The 19,866-nt window shown below is 36.7% G+C and overlaps 1 protein-coding gene across 1 annotated transcript in view; it reads left to right on the top strand.

Moving 5' to 3' along the window:
• Positions 1-19,866, top strand: part of SYNE1 (spectrin repeat containing nuclear envelope protein 1) — a 286,213-nt gene that overhangs the window by 32,622 nt on the left and 233,725 nt on the right. Inside the window, exons 2-3 of the mRNA XM_066315491.1 lie at positions 9,378-9,439; positions 18,894-18,989. Of these exons, the coding sequence (XP_066171588.1) occupies positions 9,378-9,439; positions 18,894-18,989 (158 nt within the window). The remainder of the gene's footprint in view (positions 1-9,377; positions 9,440-18,893; positions 18,990-19,866) is intronic.

The raw sequence follows: 19,866 nt of genomic DNA, 5'->3' as shown, positions 1-19,866 counted from the left end.
CATGAACTCCAGGACTGCACAAGAAGATTCTGCCTGTTCCTTTAGCTTTTCCAGATGCCAGTCAGAGGTTTTTCCCACCTTCTGTGTTCGTGCTGCCTGGATAATTCTCATATTTATTCTTTCCTCCTTAGAATCCCCCCTCTGACCCAGCTTTTTGTCCTTTCTGTGCCTGAAACAGAGAGCTACGTCCAGCTGCCATCATGGGGATGAGGATCGACGTTGAGCTTGCAGCTTCTCTACAGGATTATTTGAAGCTGAAGCAGTTATGGGCAGTAACAATTTAATTTTTTTTTCTCTGTATTCCCCAAGCTGAATCATGTTCAACCACTCTTTGTGGGAACAGTTTGTGTGCAGTCTGCTTAGTGTTTCATCAAGGCTGTGAGGGTGGGTTGTAGGAGAGTCTAAGTGCTAAAATTCAAGTGTATGTGAGAATTTGAAAAGGCTTGTAATTTGGACAAATTAGGATAGACTTCTTTAGGGATATCCAGCACTCTACTTCTTGCCAAATGTGTTACTCTGAAGGTCCTGCCTATTCATTTATGCATTAAGAAAAACGCAAAGGAGCAGCCAATCTAAAATTAAGACTCTTTGCATCACCAATAGCTTGTAGATAGATTGACAAAAAGTAATTTTATTTCCACTGACTTTTTAAAGCATTGTTTGCCCTAAGTTGTAAGCTTGTTTGTAGTTCTTCACCGTCTATAGCACTTTATCAGGTTCTTTCTTTACTAGCTCTGTTTATCTTTCCATGCTTGAACAATTACATAGTCTTGCAGGCCTAGATAGCACTTAGTTACCATAATAGAGTTGTCTGTAGGAATGAAGTTTTTACTGAACCAAATCCTAATAGAATTGCACTTTGTAGCTCACCAGTCTGCCTTGAAGTTTTAGCAGCCTCTTTTACCTTTGTCTGGCTGAACTGAACACCATAGACAGATCTGTGGTTTGTATCACTTTGAATATTTAGGCCATTTTATGTTCTCAGTGGGGTACTTGGTTATTTAACTGGAGAACAAAAAGTGGTTGAATTTAAAATGGTTCATCCCATGCAGCTTTCATTAAAAGAATTCACTGGTTATGAATGGACTATATCAGATATGGTGGTCAAAGTGTTGCATTTTTCTAAGATGTTCATGTGCTGTGTAAAACAGACAGCACAGAGACTACAAGAATGTGGATCTCAAAAGCAACTATCATTTTCAAAGAAATCTATTTCCATTCAAGACATTGCCTAATTTGATTTCCTTGAAAATTCCTTACTGTTGGATAGTTAGCATCTCAAAGTGCTGCCTGATGTTTGTTGGACAAATTGCTTCCTTTCTGTCTGGTGTGCTGTTTTTGATCTTAGAACATAGCAGGATATATTATTTGGTGCCACAAAATTTAGTATTGCTTTAATCCTTACTATCATATCTATGTTTTTACTGATTTTGAGCTGTTCTTTTGTTTTGCTCTAGTCTCTTTTTATTTGAATTAGGGTTATTACAAGATTTGTTACTATAAACAAATAGAAATGTTTAATATAATTGTTAACCCTGGTACCTGGTGAATATTCTGAATTCATGAGCAACATACTAAAAATACCACTACAGCAAAAGACCTCTATCTCCTGATTTATTAGATTGGACAATGTGTGCTCAGTATATCTCCATTAGTTTTGATTTATTTCAGTAGATTCTGAACTTTTCCATATCCAAATCAAGTTTTTTCCCACTGTTTTTCGGCTAATAAATTTACTTAGAAAAATTATAATTTTACTACTGGTAGTAGAAATTAGCTCCAAGCAGCACATTTGCTGCAGTACATTTACGTTTCTGTGTCTTAGGACAGAGAAACATTAAACATTCAAATTCTAATTTAATTCTGATATTTTTGCACAGTGTCTCAAAGGCTGTAATGCATAATGTTATGAGCAGTCCGATTAATGTCAAACAAAATTAGCAGATCTACTGCAAATCAGTGATGACTGTTACAGTAATTTTCCTGCCTGACAAGGTTGGCATCAGAAAAGCAAGACTGTCCATTGTTTTAAGAGTTCATATAAGTGTCATACAGTGTGTAAAAGATGGAATCAGAGCTCGTGCTTTCCTTTCTGAGATCTGCTGCCTTCAATCTGATCTCATAGTTATTTTTGTATAACTGGTCTTGAAGTACCTTTCTTGACTGCAGAATGACTGCTTAAAGCCCTAACTAATAGATACTTGTAGACACACTGGTACTGAACTTGATTACCTATAGATCTATAATCAACATTTTAAAAGATTTTCTTTAAATTATTTTCTTCAAATGATTTGATGTAAGTATTGCTTGTCTTTAAGACTTCTGTTAAAAAATAGACTTCTTTTCAATGCGGCATGTTATTTTTTAAAGTTCGAATTTTTTGAAAGCTCTAAGGGAGTGGACCACCAATACAGAAAGGTTATTACACAAAAGATTTTCATGTCAATAAAAAGAATGGCTGCAGAACATATAAATGACAACATGATACCAGCTGCAGAACTGCAATGGGCTGTAACAAAACCCCCAAAATATTTGTTTTGGACCTTTTTTAAAATTATGATCATTGCAGATGCTACTGTAGTAGGAAGTTTCTAAATAAGAGGATGATTTCTCATCAGTGTCTTTAAATACTGAAGTCTTCAGGAGAAAAAAAATTTTTAGACTGGTGTGACTATTTATTAGGATGAATAGATTGAAATAGGAGTGCTACATAGGATAGTTATTAATGACATTTACTGGGTTTTCTAGGTTCCTATCTGATTTGTCACCATCCAAACCATCTCTTTAAGTATATAATTAAGGCAAAATAAGTAATTATAAGAAAAAATCACAAGTTGAGTTATATGTATATAATCAGTTATATCAGGCTGTTTTCTCCTTACCTATTGGTGGAGGAAAAGATAAGTGTGTGTTGAACATTTAATTTCACTGTCCCCTGTGCCAAACGGGTGAATGAACAGACACCTGCAGAGCAGCAGATCGTGAATCTTTCAGACAGAGCTGAAATCATTACACATGATTAACTCAAATGTTGGGTATCCTGATTTTACCTAATATCCTCTTCAGGGTGCTGCTTTTCAAAAATGAATTAAATGTGCCTATAATGGTTTTCTAAATGGTGATGTTTTAATTTCTGACTGTATTCATTTGAGTGTGGATACTATGGAAGGGAGTCATATCTGAGTAATATGTTTACTTCACATGGAAATTAAGACAGCAGTCAGTGGAGATGAAAATAGTAGTGCAGTAGTGCAGGCAAATACACAGTAAACATAAAACATAAATGCATTCATTGATTAGTTATGAATGCATTCTGCTTTTACACATGCAGAGGAAAAAATGCAGCCCCATCCAGGCAATATATGGTGCATAGCAATTTAATTTCAGTTTGTTTTATTTTTAGTCACTCAAAACACAAAATAGGAGCCAGTATACTGCAAAGACTGGAGATGGGAATGATGCACAGAGTAAAAAAAAAAAAAAAAATTTTGGCTATATCTTCCAATCTGCTGCAGAAGTCATGTTGTTCTCATTCGTTTCTCCAAACACGAAAGGAAGCTTTTTCGATCAAAGTGAAGAGCAGTCATTAGGGGCAGTGCAGTTATGCCCAGACCATGTCCTGGCTTCTAAGCATCAAGATTAAATCACTGCACTGTGCTCTGTTCAAGCTCTGTTCCTTCTTGTGAAAACCGGGGTGCAGGAAAGTGGAGCATTATGTGAGTCTGGGTGGCTCAGAAACATGTGATTGTGCATGTGAGAATATGGCCACAGTGGGGCCTTACCTTAGATTTAAGGACTGGAAGTCTCCCAAGTCCCACAGTATAAACATATGCTGTGGCAGTCTAAGTGCTGCTGTGAGGTGCAGCCAACAGCCTGAGTTAAAGCACACACTCTCTGGTGCTGGCTAAATTTTTTGTTTCCCAGATTTCAAAAATTTAATCTGCTTGCACAGTGCACATGTGCTTCCAGGAAGCCTGTTTGCTGATTGTGTTGCAATAAATTGATTGAGAACAAAAGAGGACACATTGATTTGTTCAGTTTGTACTTCATTTTAATGTGATTTTTTTTAAAATGCAACCTTCTTTGGATGATGAATGGAATCATTCTCTGTATCTTTCTAAATAGTGGCTAGCTAGACTCTCTCTTAGAATTGTAGAAAATCAATAAGAATTGCTTAAATTTGAAATACAAATTTTGTAAATATATTTCAGACAGAGCACAAAGTCCTCAGCTATGTGCCAGTTGCTGTGCAGCAGCATGTGACACAGCAGGCAGTGCTGCTGCAGATATGAGCCTGCTTCTCCATACTTCAGTTTCCTGTAATTATTCCATCAGTATGTGTGTGGGTTTTCCCTATTTCCACTCTTCCAAATGACATAAAACCTTTGACTCTCAAAGGACTGAACTGAGGTTACCTGTACATTGTAAAAAACCCAGAAAGCTGATCCCCATCATTTTCTCTAGTAGGGATTTGGCCAGGGATGACCGGCTCCTTTCTGCCCTTGTGCATGGATTTTCTTTCTGCAGAAACTGATGGGGAGCACACTGGTGTTCAGTGGTGGAGCAGGATATGAGTGATGTGTAGACCTAGATCCCAAATCTGGGGAATTAAATAAATGGTTTGTTACTAGGACCATCTCACTGTCTCTAATAAAGCACATTCAGTAGAAGCATGTATCTGAAAGCTGCACTTGGACAAATGCAGTCTTTCACCTTAAAATATAAAAAATTGATAAATGCATGAGGAATTTAAAAATATATTCTCATTCTTTATATCAGTAGTGCTAAGTCTTGTCATCTTAGTCGCAATGGCTGCTGAAAACAATTTTCCCCTCTTTGCTTTCATCCTTTCTTTTATCCTAAAGTCTATAGAGTTACTATTATACTTAGAAACTTAGAAAGAAATATACTTTGAAGCTACTACCAAATTTAATTTTTGTTGTGTTTTTTTTTTTAAACCCAAAACTTTCCTGATATTATACCATAAAAAACATCAACTTGTGGCTTAAAGGACAAGAATGCCACTGTGCAGTACCCTTAGTTGGGGTAATCCACCTGTTATGGAAGTGTTGATTAAATGATGTAGCTTAAAATATTGCCCCTTTACATAAGTACTGTCCCCACATTATTGCTTTCACTCTGCAAGCTTTTCCACAGCTGCTTTAAGTTAAAACTGTCCTTACTCAAGATAGGGAATGTTATATAACATAACTTACTGAAAGCTTTTGAAAATGTATGCCATACTGCTCATCAAACAAAATTTTCTATTGAGGTGCTGTCCACTGCTTTCTGTGCTGTGTTTTAATGTGGCATGGAAACATTGCAGCTGTTTTGGGACACTTTTCTGTACTTCCAGGTTGATTTAGCAGTATGACATAAACCTGGAAAACAAAATAAGACAAAAAGCTCTTTGGTGTTTTTAGCACAGAACTATCAAAACCAAACAAATAAAGGATACTGAAAGTGAGGAGCTGTGAGGAACTTGAACTTCACTAAAGCAAGAAACAAAATAAATCTTCACATTTTTCATGTGCTTGTATTAGACATGTGTAAACTTGACTCTGTTGTAAGTCTGTGCATGAGTTTCCTTGTTGTGTTACCTTGAAGCAGAGCCCAGTATTTGCCACCCTATATTGTCCCATCCCCAGGCACCAGGTGCTTGATGTGCCATCTGCTACTGCACATACACACCTCTCAGCATGACAGCAGACATTAGAAAAAGCACACACGATGAACATTCCATCAGCATCTTCATAACTGTCTGAGGACTGTTGGTTGTGTTCATTGATCCAAATAATTTGCTCTAAATGCTTTATAGTAAATATATCCAATTACGTTTGTCTTTCTTTGCCTAATCAAAAAAATCCTTGTAGAAAAGCAGTTTGTTGGTGATGCTTTAGTAGAGAAAGGATTTGTAAAAATATGAAGATATTTCCAGCCAATTAAAAGAAGATATTTGATCAAAGCTGTCTTTCTTGAAACATTTCTATCAGATGCAGAATCATATTGTCAGAGTCTTTGTGCTTTACAGAAACAGAAATTTGAATTTGGCCTCTGTAGCAATACATTTACAATAATGGCATAATAAAAGGGAGCCTTTTTATTCTCATTTTAATAGTGTGTATTACTCAGTTGGCCCCTGTAGGGGAACAACATCTGAATCTCCACAAAGGATTTTTTATATCTGCATTCATTTTACCAGAGAAAAAAATACCTGTTCAAGTGCTCTGGTACTTTGATTTAATGAAATCGAAACTACTACATATTATCAGAAATTTGAGTATGTTTTAGGCTGATCTAGGCACACTCCAGAAATTCTCAGCATCCTTACATATGTTTCATGCCCTTTGTACAACAGATCAAATGCATTATTCAAAGCTAAGTGGCCTACATATCTGTTCAGATTCATTGCTTACCATTTCTTCCACTTTCAGTTGCAAAGCTGAAGGACATCTCTGTCTCACAGGAGTATGCAGTGAACCCAAGTGGTTGTTTTTAAAAGCTGTTTTCCTTTATATGTGTGACAACCTAGAGAAGAAGAGCTGTGCCCTTCAACCATTTTTACTTACTGAGCATTATGTTGTTACAAAAAGCACTGGTGAGAAAGCTGCATCAGTTTTTGCACACATCTTTTTGCTTTAGGATATCAGCAGTGTAGTTGGGTTGTCGCGGTCCCTGGATGAATTATTCAGGCTCTTGACATCAGAGATTTCTGCTAGCGGATTGGCTGGTGCTGAGATAATAAAATCTTTCCACAGAAAAACAGTGGGGAAGGATGATGGCAGTGAGACCAGCAGAACTGCTGCTTCCAATACAGCTGGCTTTGCCGGGCTGTTGCATCTCTGCAAGAACATACAAGGATGTTTTTAAGGTTTGGCTTCATGTGAATTCTCTGATAAGAGATGGTGGAGGGATTTTTCTAAGAGGCCTGCATTTCCAGTGAGGGAAAGAAATCAGATAATTGTTGAAAAATTACTTCTGGCTGTATTCTAATGAAAAGCTGCACATGAGAGAGGGGTAGAAGCCGCAGCAGCATCCACAGCAGCAGCAGCAGCAGCAGCAGCAGTGCCTATGGCTCACTCTAAAGGTGCTGGTGGCAGAAATATCCTGTCACTGAATGTGCTTCCTGAATTCTTTCAGTGCCAGCAGGGTAAGTGGTGCGAATACGGAGCTGACAGTCCTTGCCAATGGGGAGAGCATAAGGAACTGCGTGACACACAGGTTTTGTGGGTATAGGTAAACAGTACCTGTGCTGAGAATTTAATCAATGAAAATAACACAGTTGCTTCCAGGTAAATTTGTAAAAAGTGTATTTACAATGGAATTAAAAAAAAAAAAAAAAATCAATGCACTGCTTGTGTTATTTTCAGACATAGATTTTCCAGTGGTAAAATCTGTTCCTTTTAAGCCTATGCAAAATAAATGCTAGAACCAAGGAAACTTTATTGTTAGTAATTCTAGTTAGGCTCATAAAGAATATATTGCTCACATAAATTCCCTTGAAACAGGGTATTTAGAAGGGCTATTTCCACTGTTTGTTGGTATGACTGAAACTCTGTGTGTCTTCTGCTCATAAAGTGTCTCTTTAGAAGCTGGAGGCTGGTTCTCTGATTTCCAGTTTTTGTCAGAAGGCTGTTTCTTGAATCACCAAGATGCACTGGAACTACAAATTATGGAATCATTTTCACTCATGGTTAGGAACCATACAGTGAGAAAGCTGTTTTTCAGCATGTAAAAACAATTGTCACATGCAAAATTAAGATACCTCTCTGCCAAAAATAGTCAGTGTGGAATGAAGCATGATGCAGTATCTTAGTGATATTTTTTCATAACTTGCCCATGATGGCAACAAGTAGATGCTGAGAATGTAATAAATTTTAAAAACTTATGTAATCCTGCCTGCCAATGATATCAAAGGGAACTAAAGAATGCAAAATTATTTTCTTAGGCATAAAGTGTGATAATCTAGCAGTAGATGCTGATGAGTGTAGGTATCTTTCTTCCCCTCTGGTATTTCTTATATGTGAGATGGTATTTATATATAAAGAAAATACTCCTGAATTATAATGCACAAACATTTTTTGGGAGCCTGTATATGGCCACTGACCAGCTGAAGATAACATTCTGACCTATGAATTTTGTGTGGTAATTTCTGTCCCTATGTACCCTAATTGTGAGGCAACATTGCAAGAGTGTAAATTCGGGATTTTATTGTTAGGAATACAAGCTTAGTAGTTATCTATTCTAGAACTTTAATGGGTGTTAAGGAATATTCCATTTTAATTTACAGATGTGGAATAGGAGAAATGCTGTTCAGTGCTGCACAAGTCACTAACATGCTAAAATTAGATATTCCATCTGTAGATTTTGGGATATGCACTTATTCTTATGAAAAGTAAATATCATCAAACAGCAATTGTATTTATTTGAATTTTCTGTTGGGAAATGAAGGTGTTCATTCAGAACTGATGATGGTAATAACATGACTTGTTTTTCCATGAAATAGATATTTCCTCCTGTTTTTAAAAGAAAAATCTCTATCATAAATACTTGAATACCTCTGCTGTGAAATTAATCAATGTATCAAAACTGATTACCCACAAGAAAGGGGCAGGACTTTGTGGATTGGTTACAATGCTGTGATGCTCTTCCCTCCACTGCTGTGACCCTTGCTGCTGAAGCTGGAGGAGCTGATTCAGGAGCTATTTTTGTCTGTGCATCTGGCAGCTGTCCCGCAGGGACGGTCTGACAGTCAGGGAAATTCACTATAAACCAGATAAGTGCTTCCAGACAGGACTAAGGGATGTAGTAAGTAATGGTGTAGAAACTGCCTGAACTAGCTAATGGCTCCTTCCTGGTGGGATGTCCCAGGCGACCAATAAGTTTGATAATGCAATTTCAAATCTTTAATTCAACATTCTAAACAATTTCAAATACATACGCTGACAAGTACTTTTTTGTAAGTCCCTATCTGACTTTCTACATAAAAACAGCTTGGCTGTGAGAGATGTGGATTCTAGTTAAAAAAGTAAAGAAAAATTCCAGGTCCTCAGACCTTGGGTGAGTATAGTATGGATTTGGAACTCAAATTTATCTTGACATTTAAATTTTAAGTGCTGTCGTTCTGGTCATTAGCTTGTTAAGACTTGAAATTTGCTGTGAAACTCTTCAAATAGTCAAGTATCAAAACATTATTGTAATAATATGAAATATTTGTTACGAGTATTTAGAGACAAAATCGACTGTCTCAGTAAAATACAGAATTATTTCTGGCAAGTGCAGAATGCATTTGTTGTCAGTAGGAAATTTTACTCTTCCACCATGTAAATCTGAAAGTATCCAGTGATGTCTAATCAAAGAATTCCTTTTATTCTCAGATGAGCAAGAGTCAGTGCAGAAGCGGACTTTCACAAAATGGATCAATACTCATCTGGCTAAGGTAACACATGGCTTTGAAACTGTTTCTTTTTTTAAATCAGGCCCATTAATCTCTGCATATACAGACCAGGAGTATAGAATATGTCAGATTTCTCTGAGCAGTATTTCCTAAAGTTCAAAAAGGATCCTCCTCATCTGCACACCATTGAGGATAAATCTCAGCATGGTGGTGGTCAGCTGCAGAAGTGCAAATGTTGTCCAGAGGCAACCACCCAGCTTCTTTGGCCAGAACTAGCACAGTATTTACAGTATTTGCAGTATTCACAGTATTTGAATTTATCACAGTAACTGATATTTCAGCCAGAGGAAGCATCTGAAACTGTTTTCTATGATATGGAAATGTTAGACTTATTGCACATAATATATTTGAATAAACTTAAGTAATATCTTGTGTAGTTTGATCTGGTTACAGACGTAAGTAGTGCTTCATGAATCCAGTACTGAATTAATTATCTGCTGCATTCTGGGATTTGTCATGAAACTATTGTTGCTTCTTCTTAGGACAACTTAAAACTCCTGGTTTTCCCTTTAGAAGAGTAAAGACTGTGATTTTTCACACAATTTAAAAGTATTGAGCTACAATTGGTACCAACCTTATCTGAAAACATAAGTAGTGAGATTCAGTTTGGCATTCCTGGAGTTTTCACACAACACAGCTCTAACTGTAGTTATCAATTAGTGCAATAAATTAAAATTTTAAACCCCTGAGAGCAGCTTTTTGAAATGTGTATTTTTAAGCCTGAAGATTAATGTTCATTAAAATTGAGTAAAGAATAGCTGTAACAGCGCTGTTTTAACTTTTGTGTAAGGAACTGGCAAATGATACCCTAAAAATGGGCTGAGCAAAGCTGGAAGCCCATATAAAGCTGTATTGTGTGATTTGATCTAACAACAGTATGGTAGAGCAGCAACATTTCTTTACATTGCTGGGGAATGTAATGGAAGAACTTACTGTGAAATTAACTACACTGGCATTGTAAAATTCAACTGCAAGAACAAGTTATCTTTAAGACTTCTTGACAGTGGATTCTCACTGGAAACAAGGTCTGTCCCCATATTGTCTTTACAGTAATTTGGAGACGTCGCCATGTAGGATAGAACTTAAGCACTCTATATTCTGTTTACTTCAACTGAAATCAAAAGGCATTCAGTGTTTGCTAAAGCATCGGCTAAGGAGGCTGTGAATGAGTGTCAGAGGAGAAAAATAATTCTTATTTCATGTTCATCTGTTTCTTAATTGTGTTGTGTCATTAATAAGAATCTGACAACTATGGAAAAATAGAACTATTAGGTAGATTATCTTTATCATATTGCTAGATATTATGAGTGTGTGTGTGGATGTCATGATAATTCCCTAGTCTACAGACTCATCCTTGGGAAGAGACTAAGTCCTGGGGGCAGCTCCATTAAGAGATCTTGCTCTGGATTGGGATTTGCGACTGTTTCCTGCTGGACCCTTTGGGCCATGAGGGCTCAGATGAACCTTTCACTTGCATGATCTAGGTGTATAGTTCGTTAATGGACTTGATACTGTAAAGACTGATCAAACACATTCAAACCAGGCAGTTGCACAGCCACAGCCCTGACTTTTAGCTACCTGAGGTGCCTTTTAGTTACTTGTAGTAACTGATTTGTGTTAATTCACACTTCAGCAGGAGAGCTGTGTCTGTTATACTTTTATTGATGGCTGTTGGTGCTTTTGCCTCACTGCCTAAGTCCGATTCATCTGGCTCTGCTTCCCATCTCTGCTGTTACACTGCCAAACGAGAAGCACTGTTCATAGAAATTAGACTCAACAGAAGTGACCCATGACTCAAAGTCTTAAGTGTTTAAAGCTTAAGCTTTTAAAACTTTGTTTGTTAAGTTTTTGGAAATTTGTAAGTGGAAATACGTTTTCTGAGTTAATCACAGCTGTGGGAAATAAAGGTGGGTCTCTGAAGAGCCCAGGACTCCCCTTGCACTCATGTTCTGATTTTTCACTCAAAATTCCAATATTTAGGCTATTTGAGTTTTGTAAAAGGTTTGATTGTTTCAAAACAAACTGGAGATCTGTAAGATCTCCATTGTCTGGAAGCCTTTGAAATGTGATATGGAAAAATCCTGGAAGGAGACCCACTCTTAGGCAGCATCATCTGCATTCTGCTCTCATTTTTGAGCCAATGAAAACTGGAGCATCTAATGGTCTGGTACCTAGCAAGGAACACTGTGAAGTGCTAGCCTCAGACTTCCAGCAAAGAAACAGCAGTACAAGCTGCAGCACTGTGCGATAAAGGAGCTGGGGGTGAAGGAGTGAAGCTGAGCCAGGGGGAAAAGGTGATTTGAATTTTGACTTTGTTTCTCACCATTGATCCAGAAACACTGTGCTGAATTTGACTCAGTATATGCATTCAAAAGTAACAGCAACTTCATGCCAAATTTTCTCTGTATCTCTTGGCTACTCTTGGAAAACTCTTTCCTTTCATTACTATTTTTGATAATATCATAAAATAATTATAGACAAAATAATAGGAGGAAATAAGAGAAAACTGAAAACTATAATTAGGGTAACTCCTAACACCATGGCTATCTAAAGAAATATTTCATCATAAATGGGTCAGAGGGGTTTTGAAAATAAGTACTGCATGAAACCTCAAACACAGGAGAAATTAATGGTTTCTATGCAAAGATTTATGGGATTTTACAGTAGCAATTTGAAAGATGTGTTTAAAGGTAGCAAAGGAAAGGAAACTACTGAGGTAGAGTTGTCGTCCTTATACTGTGTTGGTTGAGTAGAGCAAAGGAGGATCTAGAAAGGAGCAGTTTCTCACATTGTGAGGAGTAGTGTTTTGAAAGAAATGGAAATACAGAAGTGATTTGATTATTTTAGGTAGAACCAAAACCAATTCATAGCTTAGGAACACAAAGCAGGATGTGATTGTTTGTCAGGGTTTGCTAGGAGTAAAAGATTTGTCCTTGTTAATTTGTAAGATCTTAGTGTATGTTTTTCTTCTAAAAAGTCATGCTCTAATTGAAACAGAACCTAATTCAATAACTAAGGCTATCATGTATATTTAACCAATTATTTTTGGCTGTAATGTTAGAAATTAATTTGAAAATATGGATGCAAATAAATACAAATAAGCAAAACAGATAAATAAAACAAGAGTATTGCTTAAATTTATTCACCAAAGGGTTTTCAGGCACTGGAATTGGCTGAAAGTGGTTGATTTTTCATCCCTGGAGGGGTTTAAAAGAGGTGCAGATGTGGCACTTAGGGCCAGTGGTGGACATGTCAGTGTTTTGGTTAGGTTAATGGTTGGACTTGATTTTAAAGCCATTTTCGAGCCTCGCTGGTTTTATGATTCTATGCACTGAATTTTATGAAAGACAATAGGAGAAAGGTGTGAATTTTTTATTCTCTCTTATTCTTATGATAGAATGGCACCTTTCAAAAATTATATTTCTCACTTTAAAGATGTTCTTTCACAAGCAGAGGACAGGTAGAGGACTTGACCTCAGGTAATTATGGGACAACTCAAAAGATGGAGGTAAAACAGCCTTGGTGCAAGCTGTGCCCTCACCCAGAGGGGATGAACAGAGAGGAAAGACCTGCAAGTGTGCTAACTGGCAGGTAGTGTAATGCAGCTTCATTTTGGGCAAGCTGTCAGCACAAGGCTGCATCTGTCCCTCTGCTGTCTCCCTAACCCCAGCTGTCTCTGTTCTGTGATTCTGAGCAGTAATCTGGTGAGACTCATCACTTGGAAATCATGTTTTCTCTGCCAGCCACTTGCAGAAATTGGGTCATGATCTATGAAGTGAATGTGGTCTATCTTCTGGAAAGCCTTTTGAAATTTTGTGCATCTGTGCAGTTCTACTAATGATAAATGAGGTATGCATGTGTAACAGGAAAAAATTTCTGATTCCATATAATTTATTTATATTTTTCTATGGTTGTAGAAACTGTCCTTCCTCATCTCAATCTCAGCTTCAAAGTATAGAAATCATTTCAGTATGCTTCTAATCATATTTGAAGCATCTTTTCAAAATCTAAATTTAAAATACAGAACAAATTTACACCAAATATTTCAAAAAGGCGACATTACTTGCATTCAGAACAGCAATTTCTTAAACATTTTTTTCATTTCATTACCTATGCCAGTTTTTGAGATAGGGCATTATATGAGTAAAGAGGATGAAAAATATATCACTTTCTTTAACAGCTGAGGCATGTGCTTTTTATTGCCTTTTTCACCTTTCAATAAAGTTTGGGGGAATAGTAGTTTCAAAGTTTGAAACACAGACTATAAATTGGTTTAACCCAATCAAATAGCATTTTTGTTCCCAGGTGAAGGGATAATTTTAGTATTTGTACTCACCAAGTATTGCTGTAAACTCATTGATAGAGAGAACAACAAATACCTACTGAAAGAAATTGCCATCAGTTTTGTGCTTCCATTAAGAGGATGCACAAATTAAAAAAAAAAAAAAAAAGAAAACAAGAGCAGAGGATGGGTATGAACTAAAAATAAAATTAAGAGTGGATGAAAATTTTTTTACTTTTATTTATGCAATATTTATATAATGCTGGATTAAACCTGAGAATTAAGCCTCATGTTAAAGCTTTTGAAACTGCAAACTATCTTTCATAGCATAGAAAAGAAGAAAAAGAAACAGGTATATCATGACACAGAGATCTCACAGTGCTTCCCATGATTTTAGCTTGCTCTTAAAATGAAAATGTAACTTGTTCTTTCATGAACCTCATCAGATTGCATCATTTAACTCAGTCTGATCATTTTGGTCTTTTTCAAGTTGGAAAATAGAGGCTCCCAGTATCATAGTCACTGAGACAGAAAAAAATTACCTACTCTCCACCTTGACTACACAGTGAGGAAAATCTGACTGGTAGTTTTCTGCTTCAGTACTTACTATATGTTTTCACCTAGTATTGCTATAACCTCTAATGTTGAACCGTGAATACTAAATTAATTTGTGTGATGAAATTAATCATACAAAATTTAGGACTGAGTCCCTCAGCTTTAGTAATTAAAAAAGTCAGTAACAGCAAGGAATATGAAAATATTCATATGGACTTAGGAATTAAATTGTGGCAGAGAAAGGATCCACCTATTAAAGAATAATGGAAATTTCACATCTTTAATGTTCTCACATGTATTTCCCTGCAGAGACAAATTCAGTAGTTGCATAGATTTGTTCCTGTTTATGCACGTTGATAGATTTTCAAGCTTTTTTTTTAGCAGTTTTTGAAAGATTATTTGAAAATTAATGTAGCAAAAATAGTTTTCAATGTCTACATTGACATTCATTATGATGCAGATGCTGTTAATTGTATAGTATGATTTATTCATTAGAGAAGTTAAGTACAGGATGTGAGGAAAAGATTGCAGTAGAAAAGATGCAAATGAGAAATTAAATGCAAGAAAAAGCCTTGCAATAGAAGAGTAAAGCTTAGAAAATATGTTTGTTCCATATCTTAAGTTTGGGTTTTACAAAATTTGCTTTACTGAGTGCAAGGAGGAATTTCTAGGGATTGCAGGTCTTATCAGTCAAATTTTTTTTGTATGTACCAATGTTCAGTTTTGTAAGTCATCCAGAGTATTTCATGGCGACTACAGCAAATTAGACAAGTTTTAAGAGCAACAAGTATATGCAAAGCATTTCTTCCAGAGTTCCCCCTTATGATCAGTTCTAGATACAGTTGTTTAAATAAATATTTAATGTGACCAAAATCTAGTTTATTAGCCTTGAAGATTCCTTCTCATTTAATTCTTATTCCTCCTACAGATTACATGAATTTACTTGTTCCGAGTGTGATTCCCTCCTTGGGACATGACTGTTCCTGAGCATCATTATCGCTATAAACTACACTGCTGTGATTAGATAAACTGCAATAAAGGAGTCTTTAATAGAATCCATGCAATGCAATATGTAGCAGATCATTAATCTTAATTTGCTGTTTTTCTTGCTTGAAGAACTTGCAAAAAGGCTTGGTCAAATGCTGAGGCACCTGAAATCATAGTGTGGACCTGACAAGTTGTGGATTTAATGTCTCATTATTCATTGAAGTATATTCTGAGTTCTGCCAAGAAATTTTGTTTAGAAAGTTTACAACTGAATGGTTTTCTTTAGTATTTCAGGATCATTCTTTACACAGGCTTTCCAACATTGAATATAGAGTGTCTTAGGATCCTTGCAGGTGATTGCATTGCTAAGGCTAAACACCCGTGTGCAAAAAGCTGAAATCTGAAGTACATTCAACATTTTAAAATTGCAAAACTTTAAGTTCATTTTCTTTCCTTGCTCTTATTGATTCACAATTAGTATTTCAGCAGTGCATTAAGGAACTAAGTGAATAGTTGTTAAGTATGAATCACTAAAGTTTTCAATATATTCAAAGTGAATATAGCTTAAAAAACTCAAACCTTTCTTCTCTGGAGGTCAATAAGTAATCAGGGTTCTCCTTCATCTTTTACTTAATTTGACATTATATATGCAGCCAAGGAGTAGGTATTTACTCATTCCAACAAAATATGTGTTCATATCAGTGGAGGATCTGCTAGAAAACATTCAAGTAGCTTAAGCCATCCTGTGCAATCGTCTGTTATGTAATAAATATGCGCATGGAAACTTCTCAGTACCAGCTAGTGTGTGTGTCAGCATGGCGAATAAGATTGACATCTGTGCCTGTGTAAAAGAGGGGTCTATTTTTTCTATATATGCCAGTAGAAATAGAATTCATTCAGTATTTCTGAGAGTGACTGAAATAATAGCCATCATCATCTAAATTCCATGCTTACGTGCCTGAAGTGGCTAAAAAAAATAAAACGTGATTTATGAAACATGATGAAAATGTAACCTCCTTGTAGGTGTTAACATCTTCAGAGTAGTGTAAAACATTATATTATATAGTGTGTTACTGAGAACATTTCTGGCAGTCTTTATAATTAACAAAAATTCCATATTAGAGGGGTCTTATACAGGAGATCTTGTGACACAGGTATTGCATCTGCCTTCTGTTCCAGTTTTAGTGGTGTAAGATCCATGGTGTGTGCTGCTAAACAATGGCAGTGTTTGTAATTAAGCCCCCTTCCAGCAACCTAAAGTACATTTCAGCTTGCTGAGTTAAGGACAGTTGTGATCCTCACACTTCAGAGCAGCAGCTCATACCAGCTTTGGAATTTGATGGTTTCTTTTCTGCTTTTCATCTTATTCACTGCTTTCTCTACAGCTGTTTTTCCCCAAGCCAATGTTTGATTCGAGTAGGAAAGTATTGTAGGTGTTAATTTGCTCGGGATGCTTTCACTGCCTTGCCATAGTACCACGCCTCAGTTGGGGTGTAAATCTAATTTTTGTAGCTTCTGTCACTACCACTGAAGGGTGGTTCAGAGCAAGAGCTTGACTAGGATGATCAGAAGTTTTAACTACAGAGTGGAGCTATAAACTAGAGAAACCAGAAGTGGTTCCCAGACTTGCTTTGCAGATGAACTCTAGACAACTTTTGGCTTCATGTTGGGATGAGACAAATTCTGACCTCTATCTCAATTTCTGAGTAAGGATACCAAAGCACACAAGTTAAAAGGGAGCTGTGTTATGCTCAAAAAGGTTGTCAGGCAAGCACATTATGGGCACCACAATCACAGGGTACTGTAAATCTCACCCTTCAATCTAAATGTATCCACTGTAAGAAACCCATCTCTTCATTGCTGTAGAGTCAACTTCAAGAGACAGACCTCACTACTGGGGCATTTGGGTAGGTGGTTTTCTCAGGCCTTCACCTCCTGTTGAGTTAGGATGGCAGCTGCTGTAATCCTCCTGTCTTTATGGCTGAATTATTTTAGCATATAATTCTTCAGTGTTTTGTCATGTGGTAATACTGATAAAACCAAAGCTGCTCCAAGCTTCAAACAGGAGATGATAATGTAGAAGGTGAGGAAAATTAATTGCTTTTGTGTCAACTGCCTGTGATGCAAGACTGGGACAAATTAATCTTCAGTGACCTGTGTGCTCCACTGATTTCTTTGGTGTTATATTAAAGAAGAGCATGATCTGAGGAAGAACATTATCGATTGCATTGCTAGGAAATAAAAAAGAACTATGACTAAATATACCCTCACAATGAGTTGTAGTGCTGCTTTATTTTATATACATGAGAAAATAGGCTCTTCTATTAGTGTGACTATTAGAGCATGTCAAATCTCAAATGAAAGTCTGCTTCCAGCAGAAGAGTTCTACTTTCACTTTATACCAAAATTATATTTCATCAAATTACTCCTTTATCCAAGCTGAACAATTTTTTTTTTTAATTTGAGGAGACATACTCTTTTTTCCTCTTGATTTGTTTCTGCATTTTTACCTTTACAAGAGAAATGTTTCATTTGTTAGATTAATCTTTTCAAATCTCTATTTCTACACAAAATAATTTGTTGTACAAGCTAATAATTTGTTGTACAAGCACTTCTTTTAACAAGTATCCCAAAAGTAAATTATTAAACCTTAAGTAGTTTCAAGAATTTTGTAGTTTGGTTGTAGTTGTAGTGAATGAGCAGGTATTAGTATTATTATCATTATTTTTATCATCATCATCATTGCTAACATAATCATCATCATAAGGTACATGTATTCTCACAAGCTGATGGAAGCTGGAGGATGACTATTGTATTTTTCAGCTGGACAAAGTTTAAACCTTTTGTTTCTGTGGGACATTTTGTGGTCATTAAACTAATGACCAGCTGAGAGCCATAATTCCACAAACTGGGGTGCATTTAAAAATACAGAGTTTGATTAGGTGACCTTGTTATTTAAAATTTCTATGAGATCATCTGTTTACACGGTTTTGAGTGTTGTCGTTGTTCTTGTGAAGGTAAAGACATTTGGTAAGCAGTTTGTCTTAAGTAGGAGCTGAGGCAGTGCTGACAGCGCCCGAAGCCTGCGAGGCTGGAGGAGAGGAGAGAAAACACAGCAACTCAGTGTAACAACTGTCAGCTATAAGAAAGTGGTAGCACTGCTCAACCTGCTTCACTACTCTAGGGATCTTCCCTTCATACAGCTCCTCCTATTGCTTGGACTGAGAGAGTGAAATTTCTGTGAAATACTTAACGCAAGAGAAAATAATCTTTGTGATTGAAATGTGACTATAATGGTACATCTGTAAGTTGTGCGTATTTTGTAGAGCCAGAGGCAGCTGTTGGTGTGTTTCTCTGCTTGCTTCAGGGGCCAGGAGGTTTTGCATTTGTATCATCACTTGCAGAAATCCACAAAATGTTACAGCCCTGTGCCAGAAATGTTAAGTAAACAATGTGGTGGTAAAGCAGTGGTTAAAGGATGTGTTGACATTAGACATTAGAAAACACAAAGCAGGGGACCAGCCACTCTCCTTTGTTTCTGTTCAAGAGGAATGGATTTAAGATGGGCTGCTGGTGAACCTTTATAACATCTGAAGTCTTCTCCCTTTTCAGCGTAATCCTCCCATGCTGGTGAATGACCTGTTTGAAGATATCAAAGATGGGGTAATGCTAATTGCCCTTTTGGAGGTTCTTTCAGGGCAGAAGCTGGTAAGAACTTTCTTCCTTCTAAATATACAGGATAGTTGCACAACTTCTGTGGGATACAATTTTCTAATAAGTTTCTATACTGTAAAAAACCTTACTCCTTCATAAGAAAATAAGTTTTCCACTGAGTGGATTATCTGATTACAAAGCATTATTACAGATTATTATAGTTATGCATGGTTGTATGCATTTTTAATTAATTTTGGCATGTAGCTCATAAAAATTTCTTATTTTTATTAGTCTTTGCAGTTCATCTGATTTTGCTGCTATGACACAACCAAGGTCTAAACTACAAGTTATTTCTATGCATCTTGAAAAAAATGAGACTTTTCTTGTTAAATGTATGGCTTTGTCTCAAAAAAACTCATAAAAGTTCCTCAGATTTCTTGGGGGCTTATATCCATTTGCCTTGACAGTTGCTCTGCTGCTGTGCTGTAAAAACCTTAAATGATGCCAAATGGCTTTTTCACGGCCAAGATATGTACAGAGGTGTGCACACAGCAAATAGGCTGTCTCTTGGGAGGCAGGCTAGTTTTGTGCATGGAGGAGAAAAATGAAAGGATTTTAGGCCAAGGGCTCTGACTTTCCCCACACCAGCTCACAGATCAGGTGGCAGCATCTGAAGGAGCAGGGCAGTCTGTTGTTCAGCTGGCTCCAGGGCTCAGGTGTTATAGGCTCCCTCACATGCAGACAGTTTGCTCTCTTTTTCATATTTCACCTCTGTTTAATTGCAGGTGAACTCTAAAATTCGGCAGTGAATCAAACTGCAAAAGCGATTTTTTTGTGAAATGGGATAGAGCTGTACTTCCCAGTGTGTTTCTGTTCCATTGAAACACATTCCTTTCAGTTTCTGTTAGTCTGAGACAGAAAGCCTCCCTCT

The sequence above is a fragment of the Sylvia atricapilla genome, chromosome 3, assembly GCF_009819655.1.
Source record: "Sylvia atricapilla isolate bSylAtr1 chromosome 3, bSylAtr1.pri, whole genome shotgun sequence".
NCBI classification, from domain to species: Eukaryota; Metazoa; Chordata; class Aves; order Passeriformes; family Sylviidae; genus Sylvia; species Sylvia atricapilla.
This window is presented reverse-complemented; position numbering and strand designations above follow the sequence as displayed.